Raw genomic sequence first — 9,769 nt, 5'->3', positions numbered from 1 at the left:
TGTTGAAAGGAACAAGGCATGTATTTTAGTCCCTCCAAGATCCCAAAATGATAGTAACATAATATATAGTAAAGAAATACAAAAAGGTATCAACCTTCCTTCTGGGTTAAGAAAGCAGATTGATACATAAGCTTATTTTCTCCTCTCTTAAAACACCATTAAAAACAGAAACAGTGGAAAAGGATTTCTTTGAAAAAGACATAACTGTAGAAATATAGGGAGAGCAGAAAGGTAACCACCACAAAATCATTTTAGAAGCTGAAAAGCAGAGAGGGCAGTGGCAAATGACTTAGCAGATCTGAGAATACCACATCCAAAACCAGCAGAGGAAAATGCTAAGAATCTTTAAATACAAGGAGCTGTGGCATTGTTACCTCCAGAACCTGGGGATAAGGGGGTAGCTTAAATGAGGAATGGGTGAGAAACAGATTTCTAGATTCCAAGCTACCAGGCTATAGCCTCTCCCTCAACCCGGCAGAAGCCAGAAGGCTTATTCCCTAGAGACTATAAGAAGCTTTCTAGACTGGGGGATCCAGCACAGATCAGATAAGTGGTGCCATGCTGAAAACAAAAGGAGGATATGACTGTACGTCGCCACGTGGGTGCTGAACCAAGGAATCTGAACCTTCCTCCCCACCTGGCGCATGGATGTTGACAGGTTGACTCCTCCAGTCAGAAGAGGAAGTATTCCTTTGGGGAATCTGACAAACCCCCGAAGAAAGCCTAGAGAGAGTCCCCAACGAACAGCCCAACCCAGCCATCCTCCAGCGAAACTCAAAGACTACACTCCTACCATTTGTTTTGGACTTTTAAATCTCCCTTGCTTACTCCTTAAGAGACGCCCAAGGATTACCAGACTTCTGAGGTTAGAGCCTCTAACATGCAAGATCAAGATCAAGATCAAGGGACTGGAAGATAAAAGCTGAGTGGACTGGGCTGGCTGGTTAGCTCCGTTGCTTAGAGCACGGTGCTGGTAACACCAAGGTCCTGGCTTTGATCCCTGTACTGGACAACCATCAAAAAATTTTTAAAAATTGAACAAACCTCTGTGAGAGAATAGCAAAATGACACCTGATGTGGATTGGATCAGAAAACAGGGCAGCAGGCCAGCATGTCCAACATAGGAGTGACCGCAGCTCCAGAGAGGAGGGGAGATGCCCCACAGCGGCTGGGCACAGTCCTTGCCGCTGGGCTCTCAGGGTCTGTGTGTCCACTCCCAGGCCTCCTGACCCAGACCTACCCATCCACACACAAGGACGGACACAGCCTTTGCTAATTTTTTCTCAATCCAGACATTTTCCAGAAAGCAATGCTAGGAAAAGGCAAACCAGTCACCCTCCTGTGGGGAAATCATTTATATCTGGGGTTAACCTTTTCTCCTCTCTGTTTCCTCACAGAAAAGAGGAGATCTATCAAAGTAGAGAAGAAAAGGAAAATCAAAGGAAGAAATCAAGACCATTCCAGGGACATTCTCAGGAAAATGGAGGAGAGATGCCAAGATGAGAACTGGCACCAGATTGAGAGGGCAACGGGTCTGCTTTGGAGACTCAAGACAGGAGCATTGGGAGTTACTGGTGCCAAGATCCCTGTGGCTTCCAAGTGACTCAGCTGAGGACAGGATGTCAAGGTGATCCTGCCCGCACGCTTACTTCTGCTAGGCTCATCTTGACGTGACCGGATGAACCTCCTGCTCTCCTGATCAGCTGGAGATTCTCACTTCATCCCGCATAAGTGTTCAGCTTTGACTTACTTCTGAAATCCAGAGGTTGGTTCTGGTGAATGTAAAAACAGAAAACACCAGCCCCGCCCTCTAATCATACCTCTGCCAGACATCAAGACCTGGTCCGCGGATAGCACTGCCACGTGCCCTGACTGTGGCGGCCCCTTGTTCACTGACGTCCCCAGAAGGGGCTCCTGGAAGTTCCTGGGGAAGCTGAGGTGACTCTGACCTGGAGATGACATTACCTTCTCCGGCGGACTTCACCCAGTGGCACCAATGTTGTGTTTTCCCTGCACAGCTGTGTTTGTCCCTGATGCCTACTGTTTTCAAAGGGAACAATGTACTGTTTGAAGAGAGCTCCACTGGGGGTAAAATTATGCAGAAAAACAAGGAAATTATTATAAGTCAGGCCAGTCAGTGCTCACTGGGGTGGAGAAGGTGGGGAATTCAACTGGGTAGGGACGTACAAGGGCTTCTAAGGCAGACACCCACTTGGCTGAGCCTCACCCACAGCCCCTGCTCCCAGCATGGTCCAGTGGTGGTTTGCAGAAGAGGCTCATAAGGGCAGGGATCCCTCAGTGCTATGCAGTGGTGTATCCGGGGCTGCCCTCCAAGGCCTCTCGCTGTGTCCAGGAGCAGATGGTCTGGATCTCAGTGATTTCACTGGCTTCTATTTTAAACAGGCTAAGTGTTTTTCCACATGTAATTATACAAGAAAACCATGTTGACTGTAGAAAACTTGTAAAATACAGAAAAGTCTAAAGAAAACAATAAAATCAGAGGTGCAAACTATTAAGGTTTTGGCATCATAATTGAGCTCTTTAAAAGAAACAGTTCCTGAAATAAGCAGCCACCCCTCCTCCCACGTGCCTGCTGCCCCTGTGTGCCAGGTGGTGACTTAAAAGTCCACGGAGCAGCTGCCCCTCTGAAGATGGCGCTGGGCTGGGCTGTCAAGGAGGTGCAAGCAGGCCCTGGAGCTGTGAGCATGTGGCCAAGTGAAGACCGGGCCCTGGGTCCTACTCCTCAACTGCCAGAGCTCTGTGATCCCTGTGTGCACAAGGGAGGTGAAGCCTGCAGGGCCATGGAGGAACTTTCTCCAGCAGGAAAGGACCAGGGAAGCATACACACCGAGGCTGCCCGCTCTGGCCCGGCCACAAGCCCAGCATGCGGCTTTTGCAGAACACTCTGCCCTCAAGCCCATCCAAGCAGAAGGGGCAGAGGACGGCTCTGCGCTGCCCAGGTCTCAGACCTGGCTTCCTGCTGCCACGTGACAGCCCCCCAACTGTGCCCAGCTTTCTTTCCTCCCACCCTGGAACACAGACTTCAGGCCCCAGCAAGCTGCTCCAGGAGGCCTGCAATGCAGGGTGACTGCAGTGTGATGCTGGGAGGCCCCACAACACAGTCCCCTCCAGGCAGCACCCTCCCCAACCGGGGCCTCAGAGAGGGAACTGACACAGAATTTAGGAGACCCACAGAGCACTTGGATCAACCCCCTTCGCATGTCACGGCCCAGCCCAACCTTGCAGACCTGACTGGGAGGGTGAGGACCTGAGGGCAAGCTCCAAGTCAACCACAGGTCAGCCGCCTGGCTGCAACCACCACCCCACACACCTCTGGATGGACAGACAGACAGGAGGGCAGGAAAGGAGGAATCCGAGAGAGGCCGAGGCAGCAGGAAACAGGGACTCGTTATCACAAGAGCTGGAAAGAACCCCATGCATCAGCCAATCCCAGCTACATGCTGCCGAGAAGAGCTGTCTCAAATGTAGAAATGAAGGGAAGCTGAGGGAGCAGCAAGATGTGGAAAACGACTGAAATTCACATATCTTCATACACACCAGCTTACTGAAATTGACCTTTATTCATTGTACTAAAGTCTGTTTAACTTTGGGTACAAAGTAACATTTTAGTACAGAAAGTCCCCGTCTATGGGGTCAGTACCTGCCTGTGCCCACCGTACCACCACAGTCCAACAGTCTGTCACTTAGAAAAGCAGCCCCGCACCCAGACGGTGTGTGAGTAATATCTCCAGAAGAGCCTATGGTTTTTCTCAGTTGTCCCAGCTAGAAAACTTGTACCTGTAGAACAAAGGACAGCACTGAGGACTGAAACTTGCCTCTTTTTTGAACAACTGTGCAAGAAAATAGATCCCTTTTTAAAAATATGTCAGTAATGGCTAAACTACAAACTAGTGTCTAGAATTACAAAGAATAAAATGAAATCAAAGATTTCTTGCTAATAAAATGAAATGTTAGGAACAGTATTAAAATATAGGTCCTACCCTGATTACACTTACACAGAGCCTGGTACAGTACCTAATGTGAACAGGACGCACAGTTTAGGAGGAACCACATCAAATCCTCAGCCAGACATATCTAGCATCAGAAGTGCAAAAGGAAAAATAATGAAAAAATAGCCCCAGAACGATGACATCCTCATGGAGTAAGTAAGGTTCATGCCGTGAATGCTGTAACCAGGATTAAAAAGATCTGGTTTTTCTTATTAGATTTTTGTAGTGACAACCTTTACATTCCCCTAAAAGTTCTCGATTCAAAGTCTGAAACTTGAATGTGTACATATCAAAAAACAGTGATGTGCCTGCCACGCTCTATCAAGTTAAAAAATTACCCTGCAATACCACACTGATAAAGGTTGTCATGACTCACAGAACCTAACTCACATCTGTTCCACCTGAATACTCTTCCCAGAACCCAACTGTGTCACTGTGCATGCGTGGAGCTCTGGCAGAGCAGACTTCGTGCTTAAATAATAAACGCAGATGGCGAAGAAACAAGAGGCCGCGGAAGGCAGCAGAGAAAGGCTGAGAGATGAGTTTGTAAGATCACCAGAGCTGCCTTCCCCAGTTCTGGAGGAAAACACTGCAGCTGGCAAGTTGCCCCATGCAGGCACTGGTTCTGCCACCACCGGTGCCTAAGCATCTGCTGTCGCCATGTCCCTCCAGGAGAGGTGCCACCGAGGAGCAGGAAGTATGTCAAAGCTCTGGTCCCACTGACAAGAACCTACCAAAGCAAAGTAGCCACGACGAGGTTCCAGGGTCATTTTGCTGAAGACAGAAACAAAATCAACACCATAGCAACAGGGGTGCTGACAGAGGGGTTAGGGGCTAGGCCCCAACCACATGGAGCCGTGCAAGTAAACATAAACCACCAAATACTTAGAAAAGGCTTGTAAACTTGTGATCGGACAGGTTCTCTTTGCAGCATCTCTGATTGGCTGGCTAAAGAAAGCTGGGTGTTGAACCACTCTAGCCAAACACAGAAGTCTTTGTGTTTTCTGTATTGTTTTGTCTTAAAGCACACGTGTGAGAGGCCCAGAGTCTGCTGGCTGGGCCTGGATGCTGTGGGCTGTGGTCCTCGGTCTACCAAGGAGGTGCTTCTGAAGTCCTGGCTTTGGATCCTTCCTCTACATGTTGGCCTACAGACAGACCTCTGTTCTAAGCCACCGGGAAAGAGCCGAGCCAGGTGCTCACACTGGACGGGCAGCTGTAGTCACTGCACAGCACTGCGTCCTCCTAGAGTGGGCAGGCAGGAACCCAAAGGACTTTGTTCTGTTCTTGGTTGACTACTGCCAGGATCTGAGTGCAGATGCTTGACAGGGCTCCTCCTTGGACGACCCCTGCAAAAGAACCCCCAAGAACACATTCACGTCATCCAGCTCTACGGAAGTCCCCAGGTGTGAGGCAAACACATGCAGCTTGCACACTTCCTACCGTCTGGCTATCTGCCTTCAGCTATTTGGCGCTCCTGCCCTGTCCCCACCCGACTCTCCTTCACCAGCCAGAAAGTGGGGAAGAAAAAGAGAAGGCAGCTGCCCCTGGTGAGTGGACTGCTCACACAGAAACTGCCCACCCCCACCATGATAACACTGACAGGGAGCGTTTAGAGACTACGACAGAAAAGGGACAGTGGAATTTTACGTCTGTTCAATCTAATAAAAAAACCAGAGATGCTCTTTTGTAAGTTTTGGAGGTGTGAAATTTCACTTCTCTAGAAATTGTTCATGTATTTGGCTAAAGTATGAGTCTGTGATGAACTGATAATTAAAATACCCACATGCATGCACACACCCATGCATGCGCACGTGCAAACACACACACCACACACAGGCATGCACACCCAAATGAGCACATGCATATGAGCACACAGGCTGCAGCTTTTCTTCACCAAATCACCAAAGCAGGCCTATGGTACCCTGGAGGGCGCTGGGGACAGATGGCCACAGTTGCCACTGCTGCCCACACTGCCAGCTTGCCTCTACAGTTCCTGACCCGAACAGGGACACTAAAAATGTGAAATTTGGAGTAGAAAAGGCCAGATCATGACCTGAGCCCAAACGTAGTGAGCTTACCATTTCCACCTGTAAAAATCCTGACACTGACCTGGGCCTGCAATCTGAGCATCTCACTTGCAAAGAAAGCGCTTACAACAGCATTCACAGGCATCCAGGAAGCGTGGCTGTTACCAATTCTAAGCAAGCTGGCTTTGGAAAGCCTCTGCTTCCTTCCCTGCTGTCTACTCCCCTCTCCAGGCCCACACACACCTACCTGTGAAGTACCTGCCGTACTCCTGCTCAATCTTCTGAGCTGTCTCAAACTGCTCTTTGGAATGCCTCTGAGTCACTTTGTCCCTCAGGTAGATGGGGTCTCTCTGCTCCCTGTCAGGACAGCCAGGGAACCAGGTTGAGTCTCGAGCCTCTCCTAGGCCAGGGTAGCAGGGACTTCCTCTAGCCGGGACGGGCTGTGTTAGGAAGTCCCGTGTACTCCCTCCACTGAGCACAGCAAAAGCCTGCAGGCTGCACGGGAGGCTCTGGGTAGAACGGGTGCACAGAGCAGATGCCTCAGCTGACCCCAAGCACGGGTACAGAAGCTCAGCAGCACAGAAAGGTGAAACGGAGAGGGGCCTATGCAAGCAGTTAGCCCAGGCAGTGTGTAAGCTCAGTAAAAGTGAAAGCCCATCCCAGCAACAAGCAAGCTCATGGCTGAGTGGGATGTAGGCCAGGTCACCCAGCTCCTCAGCCTTCAGAGCACCTGCCCATGGAGGGCAGGAGGGAGACACACAGGCCAAGATGGCCTTGCTCAAGGAACTGTGGTGGCACCAAACAGGGCGAAAAGGCAGTAGGGATGGAGGGCTGTGTGTGGTTAACCCCACCTCCCTCTGAACATGGGACTGGGTAGGAGGCGAGGGTCGTTTCCTACACGTGCTGCCCGTAGAACCATCTCTTATTCCTCCATCCCACCCCAACACCCGCCCCCGCTGGAGCCACCGCCCCCTCTCCAACAAGGCCCCAGGTGACCCAAGGGAGCCAGTGGCCTACTTGACGTGTTTGGCGCTCTTGTAACGGAGGAAGATGACGATGGGGTAGATGTGCACATGGTGCAGCCGCTCGATGGCATGGGGGGCGACGTCCAGGAGACAGTGCCGGTTCTGGGGGCGAGGGGTGCAATGAGCACCCAGGGCAGGACCCTCCCCTCACACAGCCCTGCCCCACTCCACACATGAGCACGTAAGGCCCTACGCACACACCAGGCAGCACCCATGTTTCATGAGGACCCCACACGAGGAACTGAGGGAACCTGACCCAGGAAATCTCCGTACAAGACCTTAGCTGGGATGACGGTTGAGGACAGGGCCAGGGCCGAGTGGGGTCTGGCCGACCCAACTCCATACTTCCTTTCCAGCCTCTGCCCAGATATAGGGACATAGGTAAGGTCCTAACCCAGCCAGTCTCAAAAGCCTTGTTTCTGCGAGACTAAGCAAAGGAAGAGTCGGACTCTCTCAGGGGGCTGCAGGGAGGGGAATGGAGCGTGTACCTTTCTGGGGCTATTACTGAAATATGCCCCCTGGGTCCCCTGTGCCTCCAGGTGGAGTGTGAGATAAAGAAAGGCCATAGGAGCTCTGCCAGTGGCTCTCCATGGCCACCAAAAGCTCCACGGAAGAGGACTCCCGTGACCAGAGCTCTTTGGCTTCAGCTGGGTAGTATGTGCTCACAGTTGCGAGGTGCCAATGACTTCCTCTAACAGAGCAGGAAACCAAAGCCCAGCCAGGCCGCCATGCAGCCTGGAGGAACGGTGCCCAAGAGGCCACCGTGTCCTCAGACCCACGAGCAGTCACCTAACCCACATACCCACAGATGCACCCAGAGACACAGAAACACCTCTTAGCCCTTTCAGAGCCAGGGCCCTGTAGGAAGGGGTGCCCCCTGTCCCCAGAGAAAGGCGCACATGACACTGTGCATGCAAGTTTAGCACACGCATTCAGGGAACCTGTTCTGGGATGCCCTGTGAGGGGACTTGCTCCCGAGTTCAAAGCTCTTGTCAGACTGCCTCAGGAGCAGAGAGGCGGCACATACGCAGGGCAACTCCTACACCCGGGCCAAGGGATTGGCTTGCTAGTTACGAGAACAGAAACGCATACAGCAAGAAGGGCAACCCTGCAGCAGGTGGACTCGGACCCCATGTCCCAGGTGAGCTCATGGAAGGTCTGAAAGCCCAGGGCAGAGGACCATGGGAAAAGGGCCCTGACTCATGCTTGGAGGAGTCCAATCCCCAGGCTCCACCAGGTGTCCAACCCACAGGCTAAAGCCACAGGTACCTTTTCTGTGATCTCCTTTATTGATGCCACTGTGGTCACGTCAAAATGGCCACTCCTCCGCTTATAGTCCACAAACAGGCAATCTTTGACACCGCGTTCAATGGCCTGCTGGGAGGCCTTCATCACTTCTGCAAAGCACAATCACAAGAATCAGAACTCTGTGGCCTGCTGAGCCCTAACAAGCAGGGAAGACGCTGAGTTCAGCTGCCATCAGGAACTCCATCCTAGTGTCCTCTCTTCTGCCGAAAGAACTGAAGGCCACACATGGACCTGACCCAAGTCAGGAGGGCTCTAAACACCATGTGGTCCTGCCGACCACAACGGCCAGCTGGAGAGGCAGGTGGACAATGACAGAGAGAAAGACACAGCCCAGGAGGCAGAGGGCAGCCCTTACCAAGGGGGCATCTGCAGAACTTGCCAGGTGCCTCATTCACCAGCATCTCCTTCACCACGTCCAGTAAGGGCCCCAGAATCAGGACAGGCCTCAGAGATGTACAGTCCACCTTCTGGACCCGCTGATAGGCCAGGCTCACTGAGTCTGAGGGAGAGACAGCAACAGTGTCATGGGCCCACCCTGGAGGGGCAGGCAGAAAGAGGCTGGGGCCCTGCCCCTGACCTCACCCACCCCGGATTGCCTGGATCTTGCCCAGTGTCAGCACTGAAAGTCCCACGTCCCTGGCACAGTGGGGCACGTTCCCTCCGCTCTGTGAACACGGGAGGCAGATGGTCTCCACCAGCTGTTCAAGCCCTTCCTCCTGCTCCAACTCTTCCTTACATGTCTCACGCCTGCTTCACCCGCCCCCGTCCTCCATTCTCCTCTGCTCTCTGGGGACACAGTCCCTGAGCATGGGCAGGTTCAGCCTTCAATGAAGGTAGGTATGGTCATGTGATCCACACCTGCCCAGTGGGACACAGAGGTGAGGCTCCATGTACTCTCCCTTCACCCACAGGCCAGAATGGGCAGACAGGGTGTTGTGCGCCTGCTCTGACCATGCAGATGAGGAAGAAAAAACCCGTAGAAAATGGCAGAGCCATGGGACAGGAGGGACCTGGGTCCCCAGACGATGCTCAGGGCACAGCTGCCTCCCTGGACTACCCGACTGGAATGTGGCAGACAAATAGGCTTTGTATAGGCCTTAAGCCACTGTCATTGTCTCCACCGAAGCATCACACCAATGCTCTAGTTGACACATGTAGTAAACCTCCCCTCCCACCAAATGAATTCAAAAGTCATTGCAGGGAGAGATGGTATGAACAGCAGCAAGCAAATATCTTCCTGGAGTCTCCCTGATAAACGTCACTGTGCCGGCACGTCAGAAACACGAAACAGAACACAAAAGCACAGTCCTTGCCATTAAGAACTCACACTCTAACCAGGGTCGAGAGAGCGCAGCAGTGACAAGCAAGACAACCAGCAAGAGATGCCTGACAACTCCAG

The 9,769-nt window shown here is 52.1% G+C and overlaps 1 protein-coding gene across 4 annotated transcripts in view; it reads right to left on the bottom strand.

The window, feature by feature from the left end:
- Window positions 1-3,578: 3,578 nt before the first annotated feature.
- The window catches only part of DLG5 (discs large MAGUK scaffold protein 5), a 99,959-nt gene continuing 93,768 nt past the window's right edge, over window positions 3,579-9,769 (bottom strand). For all 4 annotated transcript variants that reach the window (XM_063102156.1, XM_063102157.1, XM_063102158.1 and 1 more), the window contains 5 exons: window positions 8,726-8,869; window positions 8,332-8,459; window positions 7,055-7,164; window positions 6,285-6,394; window positions 3,579-5,356 (listed from right to left, as the gene is read on the bottom strand). In XM_063102156.1, coding sequence (XP_062958226.1) covers window positions 5,253-5,356; window positions 6,285-6,394; window positions 7,055-7,164; window positions 8,332-8,459; window positions 8,726-8,869 — 596 coding nt within the window. In that variant the 3' untranslated portion in view covers window positions 3,579-5,252. The remainder of the gene's footprint in view (window positions 5,357-6,284; window positions 6,395-7,054; window positions 7,165-8,331; window positions 8,460-8,725; window positions 8,870-9,769) is intronic.

This window comes from Cynocephalus volans, chromosome 7, assembly GCF_027409185.1.
Source record: "Cynocephalus volans isolate mCynVol1 chromosome 7, mCynVol1.pri, whole genome shotgun sequence".
Classification (NCBI taxonomy): domain Eukaryota; kingdom Metazoa; phylum Chordata; class Mammalia; order Dermoptera; family Cynocephalidae; genus Cynocephalus; species Cynocephalus volans.
Note: the sequence above shows the minus strand (reverse complement) of the source record. Positions and strands in the feature narration are given on the sequence as shown.